Source organism: Triticum urartu, chromosome 1A (assembly GCF_056163025.1).
Source record: "Triticum urartu cultivar PI428250 chromosome 1A, HENAU_Tu73, whole genome shotgun sequence".
In the NCBI taxonomy this organism is placed as follows: Eukaryota; Viridiplantae; Streptophyta; class Magnoliopsida; order Poales; family Poaceae; genus Triticum; species Triticum urartu.
Window position 1 is genome coordinate 510106836 of NC_141873.1, and position 15118 is coordinate 510121953.

The following is a 15118-nucleotide window of genomic DNA, read 5'->3' on the forward strand; positions in this document are numbered from 1 at the left end:
CATGAGCGTGAGCCATGGATCACTACAAGGATCCGGGTCTATTGCAACAAAACCGTTTGTTGCAATACATGTTGTTTCGTGGCGATAAGTACCTATTGCCACGAAACGACATTCGTTGGCAGCCGTTGCGACTGGACACATGGTAATAGGTTATCACCACAAAAAAATAATTGTGGCAACAAAGTGTGCTATTGCAACATCCATGCGGGAAGTTGCCACATGTTTTCCCGTGGCAGCACTCACCTGATGCCACAATTTGATTTGTGGAGATAGCTTTAATGCAACATGTAATGAATTGTGGAGACTGATATGTCGTAGCGATAGACATTTGTGGCAACAACCTATGCCAACGACGGCCATTTCGTGGCGCATTACTCTTTCGTGGCAATAGTCAATTGTGGCAACAAACTATGGCAACAATCCTTGTTTTTGTGGCTTTAGGTATGTTGCCACGACCCACTATAATTGTGGCAATAACCTATGACAACAATTCTTGTTTTCATGGCATTAGGCATATTGCCACGACCCACTGCGCTTGTGGCATTAACTTTTGGCAACAAATATTCCAATCGTCATAACAGGAAATTGCAACATACTTGTTTTGATGGTGACAAATAGGTATCACCACAAGTAACATCTTTGTAGCAAGAAATTATTGCGACAATTTAAACTTTCCGTGGCGATGCTCTATTTCAACAAACTTACTTTGGTGGCGCCAAACTGTTATCGCATCATGAAATTTTTTGTGGCGCCAAACTATTACAACAATATAAAGTGCTCCATTGCAACATCCTAGTGCAACAAAACAGATAGGCGTAGCAACTGAGATATGATGCAACACTATATTTTTAGTGGTGGTAGCATGTGGCAACCAAAAGTGGGTTGTGGTAATAGTCTATTGCAACCATAAAAAAATACAAGCTTTCAATTACAATATTCAAAACCATACGTATAATATGTAGATTCATACAATTCATAATTCTGATAGAAAATATCCATCAAATAAAACTGAAATGTAATTTAGCCATCCTAATTAACTTCGAAGACTAAACTGCCCGTGATCTAGAGTCCAGTCCAGCTAGTTCTTTGGATCCTGCAACCAAGAAATAAAAAAAGTTCTAGTTAATGAGTCGAACATAACATACGCCATACAATTATGCCAGCTCCATTGTTAAAAACTATTGCTAGACTAACTAGCTAATACTGTGTCAGCAAGCATGTAACTAAGGCATCAGAACAACTATACAAGTGTAAATGGCTAAGGCATAACCACAAGTACATCTACTAAAAGTTTTTTTTTCAGAAAAAAACATTGCTTTTAACTTAACAGTGCTGGGCTGAATCACCCAAAGCACGGAGCAGCCACAAGGGCTGGTACATCAGCCTCCCCATTCCAGTTAGGTTCTAACATCCTATCAAGTCTAGCAAGCGCATGAAAAACAGAGTTTGCCGAGCGACAACATACATTTATTTCATAGTAAGAAAACCATAATTTGAGCGGGTACTTGGTATCCTCAATAACAGCAGCATAGGCCGACGAGTCCACCTTATTGATATTAAGTGCTTCCATCAGGAGTTGCGAGTCCATTTAAAAAACGACCCTCACAACCCCTATATCAGCGGGAAGAGATACTACATGGGACATTGCAGTGAACTCATCAGCGAAGGCATCACGCGCATGATCATGACATCCTGCTCGTGCATACAGAATGGTACCATCATCCGATCATACATCTACTAAAAGCTCCTGCTATTGATTTAAGTTATGACTAGATGTATAGTTTCAGTTAAGTTCATGTCCCTAGCTATCACATATTCGTTTTTTGTTGAAGTTGTGACTCGATGCAGCAACAACACATGGTAAAAGAGAAGAAGCAGCTAGCTAATTATGAAGACCAATGACGTATAAAATGCAGGTGAACATGAAGAGAAAGCAAGGTTGTGACTTACCATTGCTTTAAACATTCGAGATTGCCTTGTTGCAGCTTGTATGAGCGCATTTGAAGAAATAGCAGTCGGCCTTGAACCTGGAGTCTTATTAGGACTAGATGTCTGTGAAAGAATATTTTGCAAGTTTGGATTACTATTTTCTTTGTCAACCCTCTTCGTAGGCACCTGTAAATAGAAGTGCACTTTTAGCAATGCAAGTAAGCAACATAAATCTTACAAGGTCGGAAGCATATGACTGTAATCACCATCACCTGTTGGGTTCCCATATGTTTGCTCAATTCTACAAACTTTGCCATCATGTTTTTTCCAATTCCAGCCTTGATGTTCGCTCCTCTTGCAACAATCTTTCCCTTTCAGCACGCTCTTCTTTTAACCTCTCCTCAAGTTGTTCTCTCTCAGCACGCTCCAAGTTAATCCTCTCTTGTGTGTTAGCACGTTCAGCTTGTAGTTGATCTTCTAAGTCATTGACCTGTTGGCTGAGCTGAGAGTTTTGCTCCTGGGTGGCTGCTGTAGCACGAGCTTGCTCTTCAATCTGGATACGGAACTTTTCAGAACTAGTTGAAGTTTTGGCCATGTATCCGTACCCACGAGGCTGCGATGACTTGCATTCCAGAGTGTCTTTGCAAGCGGTCTGGAAAATATTGTTTTTCTGCTCACTTGAAAGTGGACCTTCAGTTTCAGCTTGTTTGTTTTTAACCTCTTCAAGTGCTTTGTCCTAAAATGAAAGGAACAATTATAGGTGCAGCATCAATATTGACACTATAAAAGATGAAACAATAATAACACGGTCCAATGCATGAATAATCGCATCTGATGATGAAACATGCCGAATTCACATCATTGACTAACTATAGAATAACCAAAAGTCAGTGTACTCACGTAAACTTTCTGGGAATCTGTGTTAGACCATGTTCCATCGTTTGTGTGGGTGAGTTCCCATAGAGCAATACAATCTGGCTCTTCTCCAGTTTCCAAGTTTCTCTGCAAGTAATATAACAATGAGATGCTTGAAACATGACACCATATTTAGCAGCAAGGCATACATATTTAGTTGGACTCATACCTTCTCAAAACTAACTTGCGAGTAAGATTTTGATCCTATTATGTGTTTTGTCTTCTGTTTCTTACGGTTATCGGCGTTCATTTGGCTGCGTTCCTATCAATTCATTGAAACCAGATATAACCAGTGAGACTAGCCATTTGATCTTAACACATAATAGACAAACCGTGATCTTAGAGATAACCTGAAATTTTGAATCAGTGCCAAAGTACTCAATCATCCATTCCCACTCTTCTGGTTGTAAATCTTCTGGCAGATTAGCCAATCTAGCTGCATCTGTTTTGTATGCCTTGTAAGTGGAGCTTAGAGTTGATCGCCAGCCTCTATATCTCTCTTTCGCAATTTTGAGAACTTTTTCTTCTGTTTCTGGTGTATCTTCTAGGTCCCATCTGTCCTGTAAAGCATACAGCAAATAAATATACATAAGCACTGCATTATCGATGGTAAAATAAGATAACACATGTGAAAAATGTTGTACGCACTATTATATCTGCAACAATGAGTCAATGAATGGTAGGGTGAATGTCCGACCACGTCCTCACTCCAATGAGTGGTAACTTTCTTTTCATTATGACTACCATGTCATCCTTGAACGAACGATAGTTCATTCCTACTATACCACCCAACTTTTCAGAGAATGTAATATTTAGCTTTGCAGATCCATTGGCAAAACTCTTCTTAGATGCTTTAAAACCTTTTAGAACACCTCGCCCTTTCTTCTTCTGTCCACCAGCTTCTACAGCCCAGATCATACAAGAAAAATTGTATTACTCAGCATTAGATTGTAAAAATGATGACATAAATGTAAACGAAAGCAAGTACCATCCTGTAGTAGCGCACGGTTGCGGCGAGCATGGGATGGCCATTCAGCAAGGGAACACATGTCATTAGCAGATACTGGAATGTCAGATTGTTCTGGAGTTCCTGTAAAAGATTTTGTAGTCTTGAAGGTTTAGCTATTTAACCCACACCAAGATTTTATGCATTATAGCAAATGCTAAACAATTTACCAGATTTGGGTTGTCCACGTTGGTTTTTGTATGCCGTTATACTTTCCATCCTTGTTAAGAGAACAGAGCCTTTCTTTACTGCACACAAAAACAATCATGGGACTTAGCATTAACAAAGTATTGATATTCTGCACCATTCAGATAGGTGATTATGAAGTAAGGATGTTGTGTACCCGGAGCATCCTCCGTAAAATTCATCATTGTGCCCTTGTGTAGGTAAACCAGACATATGTGAATGGACATGAAAGGCAAAGTATCAGTGATAGGTTCATGAAAATACTACTCTGAATCTATAGGGAAAAAATCCAATGTGACTCGTGTAAGACCAAATATCTATTAAAAATCATCTTATGGTAATCTGAATCAAATGCAATGCAGAGGATGACTAAACCTGGATATGCAGCGGCAAAGCTGCTCATACAACAATCAATTAAGCTGCTTGTATTAGCTAGCTAGCTAGCTTTGTACATACAGAGTACGTCTATATCTTTCGGTTAATGGATCTAATGGATCTAATGTTCAAAAACCAATCTAATGCTCACGACCCCCTTTGGCATCCAGGAGGAAACAGAGCGAACCAGGAGCAGAGATGGTGGAGAGGTCTGCAGGCATCTCGGGCACGCTGGGGTCGGGTGAGGCAGTAACCAGCGCCTGGCCACCACGTCACGACACCGGCGTGCACAGCCAAGACGGCTGCGGCCATGAACCGGGCTGGGAGGCCCCGTCGAGCCCCAGTTCAAGGCCGAGGCGAGCTCCATGGCGGCCAGCCTCCAGGCCAAGGTGAGGCGTTGCGCCGACCCTCCAGGCCGCGAGCGCCTCCGCCGAGGCGGCCAAATCGAGGCGCGATGGGAAAATGCCACCGGCGGCGGCATGTCCCCTGCCCTGACTTCTTTTCTATGGCCAAGCGGCGAGCGGGGGAGAGAAGGGGCAGCCCCTCTGAATGGATCGGGATCGAGAGAGCCGCGCACCGAGGAGGAGCTCGTGGGGGTTTGATCCCGGACAGATGCGGGCGCAGAGGAGAGGGAGGAGGGGGAGATTGAGGAGGACTGGATTTTTCAGCGATGGAGGAGATCAGGAGGAGGACTAACCTGACGCCGTGCACCTGATGTGGTTCGTTCTGTTGAAGCCGTCATGACGCCGGCAGCACAGATGAACCGAGACGAGAGCTCAGATCCAATCGCCCGTGAAGACGCCGTCGTTTGGTCTAGAATTATATATTAGTGGGTTGTTAGGAAAGTATTTAGCGGGAAGCTAATTTTTTGGTGGGAACAAAGACGCTAATTTGGGACCTTTTAGCGGGAGGTTAAAAAATATTGGCGCGTACACCTAAATTAGGTGGTGGGAAAGTAACTCTTTCTGTTTAAAAGAATGCAAATTTGCCATGATGTAAAATGTTTGCCATGGCACAAACATACTGCATGTTAATTGACATGGCAAAATTACCTGGGTGGATTTGCAGTAGTAAGTACAAAAGCAAAATCAAATCTCTTAAAAGTTGCAATGCTTAATGTGGTCATCATCAATCCTACAAAGTCAAAAAAAGGGAAACAAACACATATTTCTACAATCAACTCAAATTTGTTTTTTTACTACTCCATGTGAACATGGCCAAAGTTGTAGTGGTGACATGGCGAAAACTATATTAGAGGCATGGCAAATAGATTAGCAAATTTGCCATGGTAAAAAAATATGTGTATGTCATGCCAAAAGTTATAGTGGTGACATGGAAAAAGCTATATTAGAGGCATGCCAAAAGCTATAAAATCCTTTTTACCATGGCAAAGCAGTGTTCAACAATATATACTTTTGATTCATGGCAAAATCTAGAGAAAATCCGATTCATGATTCATTTCAAAGCTAGAGTTTGTATGTACTGATCACATGGCAAGTTTACAAAATTTGCACTACAGACTAAATACAGGAGGACAAATGCCATGGGAAATTACTGAATATAATTCTCGCAGGAGGACAAACAACACTAAACAGTGCTAAACACTACACACTAGTTGCCAATTTGCCATATTGTACTAAATATCATGTTCTACACAATTTTCCATGCTCAAAAGAAACTATTCCAGAAAAAATATTGTCAAGATGTACCCAATGTGTACCCATGTGAACCAGAAATCTAAAATCTGCTCGATGCACATATCCTATCCCCGATACTCCAACTCCCTGTACAACAAAAGTGCAAAGTTTCAGTGTACATTAAGCTGAACCTGAACCATTCTTTGTGACGAAACTTCTTGTTCTAACTAAATCTGCACGCATGTGCTCTGCTGTTGTGCTCGTCCCAGGTCAGTAGCAGTAGGAGAGCTCAGCTAACGGCAAGGCACATGAGCACAGCTCGGGCGGCTACTAGGAGGCGGCGGAATACCTGGGCTCGGGGTGAATCCCGGTGAGCAGTTCACCATCCGCACATCACTAGAAGAAAATGGCGTCCCCGCCGGCGAGCATATCCCTATTGGCGCATCGGCGAGCAGGTCGGCTGCGAGCCGCAAGGCCTCGTCCACCTCCTAGTTGACCTCCATGAAGCGCCGCGGCGTCAGCGTCAGCACCTCCACTGCTCTCTCCCTCCGCGCCCCGCCTCCTCGAACAGCACCACGCCCGTCAGTACCTCCATTGCTTCTCCCCCTTCCGCGTCCCGCAGCCTCGTGCGCCACCAGGCCCCGCCTCCCGGTGTAGGATGACGGCGCCGCCGCTTCAGCTGGTCGCCATCGCCTCCCTCGCGCCCAGGGCCTCGCGGACATCGCCATCGCCGCCGGGTTGGAGGTGGGCGCATCGCAGGGATGGTGCGGGCAGCGTCGCCCCGAGCGCGGCGGCCTAGCGCTCGCAGCGGCGCTCGGCCTCGGACCGCGACGGCACCTCGCTCCGGTCAGCGAGGAGCTGAGTCGTAGTGTGGCAGTACCTGGTGCTCGGCTGTAGCGAACGCCAAATCCCTGTCCCCCTCCGCGGATCCCTCGACCCCTGCCGCCGCGACTGTGGCGGGATCTGGTCAGGGAGGAGCCTCATCGTCGGCGAAGGCCACTCCTCTCTGTATTGCGTGGCGGAGACAGAGCAGTGTGCTCTGAGCGGTGGAGCAAGGGGAGAAGAAGATATGATTGATGCTGGCGTTCGGGATGAAGCCTGTTTTAGACTGTTTTACCGAACGAAAACAAAACGTGACGTGTCGGACCTCAGTTGCTATGAGATTCGTGCCTGTAGTCAATGGCACAGAGATTCTAAATTACGGGTTTTTCAGGAGTTAGGAGTTATAGATTCCGAAATTTATTTGTAAAAAGTTATATCATGGTGAAAAAAAACACCAAATACGAGTACCAAGCACCTATAAGATGTGCAAAAAAATCACTTAGTGCCGATGGAGAACACTGAAACCTCATTTAATATTGAGATTTATCGTCTTAGGAATGTGTTGTTTCATCTTGGATCTGCACTTAGGTTGGGATATGTTAAAAATTTGTGCCTTGGTCAGTTGGTCAAAGCAGCAAAAAAATGGCTAGTTTAGAACTACAGGTCACAGAAACCTCATGCGACCCTCACTTTAAACTATTAGGTTATACTCTTGTCTCGAAACATAAGTACTGATGGGATGGGTTGATGAGACAGTCGATCTATGTCGGTCCCGATCTAAAATTCCGATCTTGAGATGGGGTGATCTCAGCATCATTCATCTTATCGGACAATCCGTGGAGGGTTCGTCCAAGCCAGAGTAGGTCGAACATAATTATGTCACTTTTGTTCAAATGATAATCATAGAGATTCAACTATGTAAATCAAACAACCAAACCAATTTTGTTTTGAGATTTATTGTGTTAGGACCGGGTCGGAACACCACTGGTCTAGGGGTCGCCGCCACCAACGACGGCGGCGGGGAGGAAGGGAAGAGGGAGGGCTTGGGAGGAGGGGCCGGGGGTGGATGGACGGAGAGCTCGAAAATGAATCGCACGGTCTTGGAAGCTTTCGACGGAGCCGCCCCCGGATTCGTGGGAGACGAGTTGCCCTGAGCCTCAATAGCGGCGGGGAGGCGTCGATGGGAGGAATTGACCAGCCAGGTGACTCTCCGGGACACATGGACGGTTAAGGGAAATTGGCTGGTGCCAGGACCCGGGTTGTACTTGAATAGAATTACTATCTTCTTTCAAACAGAAAAAGAAAGGGGTGAAAAAATATCCAATTGCCCGTGAACATATTTCAGTAAAAAAAATTGCGTGGACATATTTCAGTAATATACGTTATCCAACCTTAAAAGAAAGTATATACGGCAGAAGAGCGTGTCTGGTCACCCGGGCGATCGAAGCACCCAATGGCGCGACCGACCAGACGACCGGTCTGATGCCACGCGCCCCGGGCGATCGAAGCACCCAGTGGCGCGACCGACCAGACGACCCTTCTGATGCCACGCGCGGCTGAACCACAAAGGAGGGGATCGAAGGAAAGAAAAGGTGCGCGACATCATTTCTGTCACCCCTCAAAAAAGAAAAAAAATCAAAGCGAGAACAGAGACAGGGGAGACACCAAATTGAACCCAGAAAATAGAAAGGAGAGAGACAGGTCGAAGGAAGAGGGAGGTAAGAAGAGGGTTTCGGGAGGCTCGTGTAACATTCCAAATTTTCAATTTGGAATGTTATACATTAGATCATGCGTATTTTATTTATTGCATTTTAGGTCCGTAGAAAAGTTCATTTTGTTCGGCTCATTTTTAGGAGTCGAGGAAAATTTACTTCATTAGTTTTGGAGTCCGGTAGATTTTGTTTTCTGTGTTTTTCCGAGCGCGAAACTGTTTAAAAAAAACTGGACCAAGGCCGGCCAGGCCAAGGCCCAGCCGGGCCGAAGGCCACCGCCCCAGGGAGCCGCGCGTGCCTAGCGCTGGCGCAGGAGGCCGCCGCCTCTTGCCTCGCCTCTAATCCGTTTTGGACTAGGGTTAGTCCTTTTCCTTGTTTTGTTTTTTCTAGTCCTACTCCGTTTGCCTTTTTCTTTTAGGATTCCTATTCCTAGTCTATTTTTTGTCTCCTACCCCAAGTCTCCTCACCCCTCCCCAATATAAATACCCAAGCACCCCCTCCCCCTCTAAATCATCAAACTCAAAGCCTAGAGCTCCACCACACCCCGCGCCGCGCCACTCCTCACCCGCGCCGCACTTTAGCCACCGCGCCGCGCTGCCCTACACCACCGCCGCTGCCGCGCCCTGCGTCACCGCCGCCGCCGCCCTTGTGCCCGCACCGCCGCCCCTTGCCCAACGCCCACGCCGCCGGAGCCCCGTTCGCCGGAACCTCGCAGGAGGTAGCCCCGCGCCGCATCTATTCTTTTCATCGGATCGTTTTCTTCTAATCGTTCCGATTCTTTTCTTCTAAACCGTTCCGGTTTTCTAGATCGGTTTTTCGTTTCGATTTCTTTTCCGAAAACCCTAGATCGGTTTTCGTTCTTCTTTCGGACCGTTCGTCTCAACGAACGTGATCACCGATTCTTTCCCGGTTAATGACGTCCGTTCGTTTAACCGTTCTTCGTTTTCTTTCTCGTCGGATTTATTCCGCGATCGCGATCTCAGATCCGATCTTCTTTCTAGTATTTCTTCTCGCTCGTTTCTTCTCAGATTCAAGCAAATTTAGTTTTTCTTCTCGCTCGTTTATCCGATCTTCTTTCTAGTTTTTCTTCTCGCTCGTCGGATTTATTCCGCGATCGCGATCTCAGATCCGATCTTCTTTCTAGTTTTTCTTCTCGCTCGTTTCTTCTCAGATCCTGAACAACAATAGTATGATTATCCCCTCATGTTTCTCTCTGTTTTTTTCATTGCAAGAGCAGCAAATTTAGATTGAAAATACATCACATGAGCATTAGTACTGTGCTATACATACAACATAAGGATGCTGATTTTAGTTTGAAAGTAGCAAACTAATTTTCCCTTGCTTGTTGTTTTATCGGTAGCTACTTTCATGTTCTTCCACATCTGCAATAATAAGATGGTTCAGGCAAATAATAAGATAGAAAACCCACGCAAATTTCAAAACTGAATCTGATGAACATGAATGCCGTTCATATACTTCAGTTCAGTTCAATTTGTTCCCTGCTCATGTGCTTATATAATCGCAAAGCTGCTGTCTCGAGCTCCTTGGCTTAAGATGGTGTCTTCTTAGTGATGTTGCTCCAAAACATTTTGGCTGCTTCACACTGAACCTCAAACCAAAGGGAAATTAAACAAAAAACACACTGAATGGAACTTAAGCAAAAACACACAGGAGCTTTAATTGAGTGAATCATTCAAATTAAACCATCTATAAAAATTAATATATGGCTGCAACCATTCAACTGAAACTCCTAAAGTAAAATTGCATGACAAGTATCATACACTGAATCAAGTAAAGAATCAAGAAAGTATCTTGAATCTGATATGTAGCGTGAGGTATGTAGAATAACACATTCGTGGAGATCAGTAGCATAAAGGTATGCTATGTTCTTCAGCATAAGTCAAACAATCTGGTTGTTAGTTTTGAGCCGTGATCTCTTCACTGTCCCTGAATTTCTGTTTTTGCATTATCTAGCCAACTACTAAACTAAACTTATTTAAACTCATGTCACATATACTACCATGTGATAGTAGTACTATTTCTTCTTCCATCAACCAAATTTTGCTTTACAATGTATAGATAAATTTTGCTTTACCATGTGACAGTAATATTTGTATGTATGTATCCCTGTTGTCTTGTCTTGTAATGCAGCTAGTGATGCTGTTGGCTGTAATTTAGCTACTAAAGCAGCTGTTATGTTTTTTTAACAGGACTGGCTTTACGGAGATAAGGCAAAAATGACACGAGATAAGAGCTGGATGGACAGGGAAAGAAATTCTGTTGAGTGGCAAACTGGCATGAAGGATTTCTTGAATTTTGCCTTCGATGGTGCTCACCCGGACTCAACAGTTCCATGCCCATGTAGGAGATGTCTCAATGTTGTTCCAAAAACGAAAAAGGATGTTCATACTGACTTGTTGTTCAATGGGATGGATCCAACCTACACTCACTGGATATACCATGGTGAACAATCCGATGAGGGAAGCATGTCTGAAGATTCTCATAATGAAGACGCTGGAGATGATGGTGCTGGGGTATGTGACATGCTCAATACTCTCATAAGGGGCACAAACATGGAAAGCAATGCAGACATTGGTGAAGGTGCGGGAGACATTCATGTGGGTGCTTCCAGCGGTGATGAAAGGAACCAGGAGCCAAATGCAACAGCCAAGGTCTTCTTCGAACTATTGAAAGAGGCAAAAAAAGAGTTGTACCCAGGTTGCAAGGATTTCACGAAGCTACATTTCATTGTGAAGCTTTACCAAATCAAGTGCGCGTCTGGGATGACCAATAGAGCATGTGACTTAGTTCTGCAGATGTTCACACAGGTGTTGCCAAAGGGTCACTGCATTCCTACTAATCTCGCTAAAGTAAGGAAGGTGATCCGAGATCTTGGGCTGGACTACAAGAAGATACACGCGTGCGTTAATGATTGTGTGCTATTCCGTAATGAACATGCTGATGCAGAAGAATGCCCTGTCTGTCATGCGTCTCGATGGAAATCTACTCCTGCTACTGATGAAGACAATGCATCAAGTCGTAAATCAAAGAAGCTAGTGCCACAAAAAGTTCTAAGGTATTTCCCGCTCATTCCAAGACTGCAAAGGCTGTACATGACAGAACATATGTCATCACATATGAAATGGCATAAGGAGGGTCGGATGGATGATGGCGTAAAGAGGCATCCTGCAGATTCCAAGGCATGGAAGCATTTTGATAGGAAATATTATAAGAAATTCTCAAAAGATGCTCACAGTGTTCGGCTTGGCCTTGCTTCAGATGGATTCAACCCCTTTGGGCTCATGAGTATATCACACAGTACATGGCCTGTCATTCTTATTCCATATAACTTGCCACCTTGGATGTGTATGAAACAAGAAAATTGGATTATGTCAATGATTATTCCAGGACCAAAGTCTCCAGGAAATAACATAGATGTGTACTTGCAGCCCTTGATTGATGAACTGAATGTTCTATGGGAGGATGGTGCTGAGACATATGATGCTGCAACTAAAAAAAATTTCCAGATGTATGCATGCTTGTTGTGGACCATTAGTGACTACCCAGCTTACGCAATGCTGAGTGGTTGGAGCACAAAAGGCAAGCTAGCATGCCCGTATTGCCACAAACATACAGATTTTTTATGGCTCAAGTATGGTCGAAAGCATTGCTACATGGGACACCGACGTTTTCTGCCCAGGACCCACAAATGGCGTCGAAACAAGTGTTTGTTCAACAACAAGGCAGATAATAGAGAAGCTCCAGTGGCACTTACAGGTGAACAAGTTCTACGGGAACTTGATAGCATTCAGCATGCACCATTTGGACGGTCAAATAAGAGAAAGCGACCGGAAACTAGTAGCTGGCATAACTGGCGGAAGAAAAGTGTATTTTTCCAGCTCCCATATTGGAAGAACTTGCTCGTAAGGCACAATTTGGATGTTATGCACATCGAGAAGAACATTTGTGACAGCATTGTGGGGACTTTGCTTGAGATGGATAAGAAATCAAAGGATGGTGTGAAGGCTCGTCTTGATTTACAGGACCTGAAAATTAGGAAGGACCAGCATCCAAAGCCTGGTAAGCATAAGTATGACATAAAGAAAGGTTGCTATACTTTAAAAAAGGAAGAAAAGATAATGCTCCTCAAGTTTCTGCAGAGCATTAAGATGCCTGATGGCTATGCTTCACACATTAAGCGATGTGTAGTCCTCGATCAGTGCAAGATTAGTGGACTCAAAACTCATGACTGTCATGTTATATTTCAGAAACTTCTTCCTATTGCATTGCGCAAGCTTTTGCCAGAGAATGTTGTTAACCCATTGCTTCAGCTGAGTAAATTCTTTTCCGATTTATGCTCCAAGGAGTTAAGGGATGAAGATTTGGAGAGGTTGAGCAAAACAATTCTAGAAACTCTATGTCAGCTTGAGATGATCTTTCCACCAGCATTCTTTGATATTATGATGCATCTCCCAATTCATCTTGCTGAAGAGGCCCGATTGGGAGGGCCTGTCTTGTACAGATGGATGTATCCAATTGAGCGATACTTGCGTACGCTCAAAGGATATGTGTGTAACAAGGCTCAACCAGAAGGTTCTATAGCAGAGGGGTACATACTTGAAGAGTGCATGACTTTTTGCAGTCGATTCGTTGATGGAATGCCTACCAAGCTAAGTCAGTCCGAACGTCATGAAGACGGGGGTACAGATCAATCACCAACGGGGATTAGCATAATGAGTACAGTTGATTACTCCAAGAAAGGTTTTGTTTGTGAATCATTGTCTTTGGCTGAGATTAATCAAATGAGGCATTTCATAATAACAAACTATGAGGAAACCGCGCCATGGATTGAGTAAGGATACTTATGTATTTAATTCACATCATGATATGCTTTAATACTTTCCTGTTCAACTAACAATAATTTCTCTTTGAAGTGAACATCGTGAGGAGCTCAGAAGGAACAATTCTCCTAATCCTAAAAAGCAGCACAAGGAAGAGTTTGTTGGTTGGTTTGAGAGACGGGTAATTTTCTTTCGCATTTTCACTAATGTTCCTTGTAATAACGTACCAACGCTGTACAATACACTCACACATATTCTATTTCATGAAATAGATTACAGAACTCCACAATGATGGGAACGTCAACAATCTTCTTTATGCACTAGCTAAAGGACCTGATCATCTAGCTCGGGTATACAACCGTACAGTTCTGAATGGATATTTCTTTCGGAATTCCTATATAGAGCAGGACTTGAGTACCCAAAATAGTGGCGTCATAGTCAAGGGCGATGCGAACACAGGAAATATTGATTATTATGGGGTGATCAAGAAAATCATATTTCTTGACTTTCCTCTTGATAAGGAGGTTGTTCTATTCCAGTGTGACTGGTTTGATGTGCCTCCTACCAACAAAACTGAAAGTAAGGGGTATAAAAAGGACAAATATGGAATTATTGACCTTGACACTACTCTACACCAATTCCAGGGAGACCCTTACATTCTAGGCCTCCAAGCTCAACAGGTTTTCTATGTGAGAGATGTGAAGAACCCTGATTGGGCAGCTGTTATTAAAATGAATCCACGAAATTTGTTTGCTCCTTCTGTTTTAAATGGTGTAGGCCTTGATGAAGTTGTTGAAGCCGATGAGGGTGGTGAGGCAGATGTACTGGATGTCGTTGATGCAGAAATTACAGTGCCAAAAATTATAGTGCCTGAAGAGATCACTAGTTGGTGTAGAAATGATGACGAAGGATCCAGCATTGATGTTTCAGTCATAGAAAATATAAAACCTATTGAGTTTGAAGATGTCCAATTCGAATCTGATGATGATACGGATGATGATGAGGCTTACGTAAATGATGGCCATGTTGCTCCTTTGGGACAAGAAGAATTGGATGATGACCAGGGGTTCTTTGTATAGTTTTTAATTTCTTGGTAAGGTGCTTTTCACATGTGTAAGCCATAATTATAAGTTCCTAACTGTTATGATGGTTACCTACGAGAAATATCTCTCCTGAAGTTTAATCTGATATAAAACAGGTTGAAACAAGGCATGCCTGCATAGGGTCATATGTTGTGGCAAATGGGAACAAGAGCTAGTGCCCAGCACTAAGAATTTGGTGATGAAGAGAAGAGAAGAGTACTTGCTGTTCTTTTAGTGTTGTTGCTATTTTCCTTTTGACAGTGATGCTATGTACACACTGTTGCTACGAACTTATGGTCTTTTAGTGTTTTTGCTATTTACACTACTTTGCCTTGAACTTATGGTCTTTTGTGTGAACAATCTATACAAGTATAGCTGCTGAAACTTGTGTGCTGTCATTTTGAAACATTTGTTATATATCTCGCTAAGATGGTTTGTTATATCCTACTAAAATCTTGTGTCATATGTCCTTATATATATATCTTGATGTAGTGTTGTTGATCTGGTGATGAATTCTTGCTGAAAATTACTCTAGGATACAACTGTTATGCTACTCAATTGGTGGCTGAAGAGCTGTTCAAATGAAGCCTGGGAGTGTTTAAAAATAGCTAGA

General features: G+C 43.5%; 1 protein-coding gene and 1 pseudogene across 2 annotated transcripts; one reads left to right on the forward strand and one right to left on the reverse strand.

Moving 5' to 3' along the window:
• Positions 1-907: 907 nt before the first annotated feature.
• LOC147992042 (uncharacterized) lies at positions 908-7105 on the reverse strand (annotated as a pseudogene). The gene is made up of 13 exons (XR_015607880.1): positions 6398-7105; positions 6132-6195; positions 5109-5224; positions 4194-4227; positions 4021-4098; positions 3833-3934; positions 3493-3746; positions 3195-3404; positions 3014-3106; positions 2830-2931; positions 2202-2665; positions 1951-2115; positions 908-1093 (listed from the first exon to the last, which is right to left on the reverse strand). The product of XR_015607880.1 is annotated as an uncharacterized LOC147992042 (transcript).
• Positions 7106-10819: 3714 nt separating this feature from the next.
• LOC147992043 (uncharacterized) lies at positions 10820-14502 on the forward strand. Its single transcript, XM_087539569.1, has 3 exons — positions 10820-13434; positions 13517-13604; positions 13696-14502. The coding sequence occupies exons 1-3, from the start codon at positions 10820-10822 to the stop codon at positions 14500-14502; spliced, it is 3510 nt and encodes a 1169-aa protein (XP_087395695.1).
• The last annotated feature ends 616 nt before the right edge of the window (positions 14503-15118 follow it).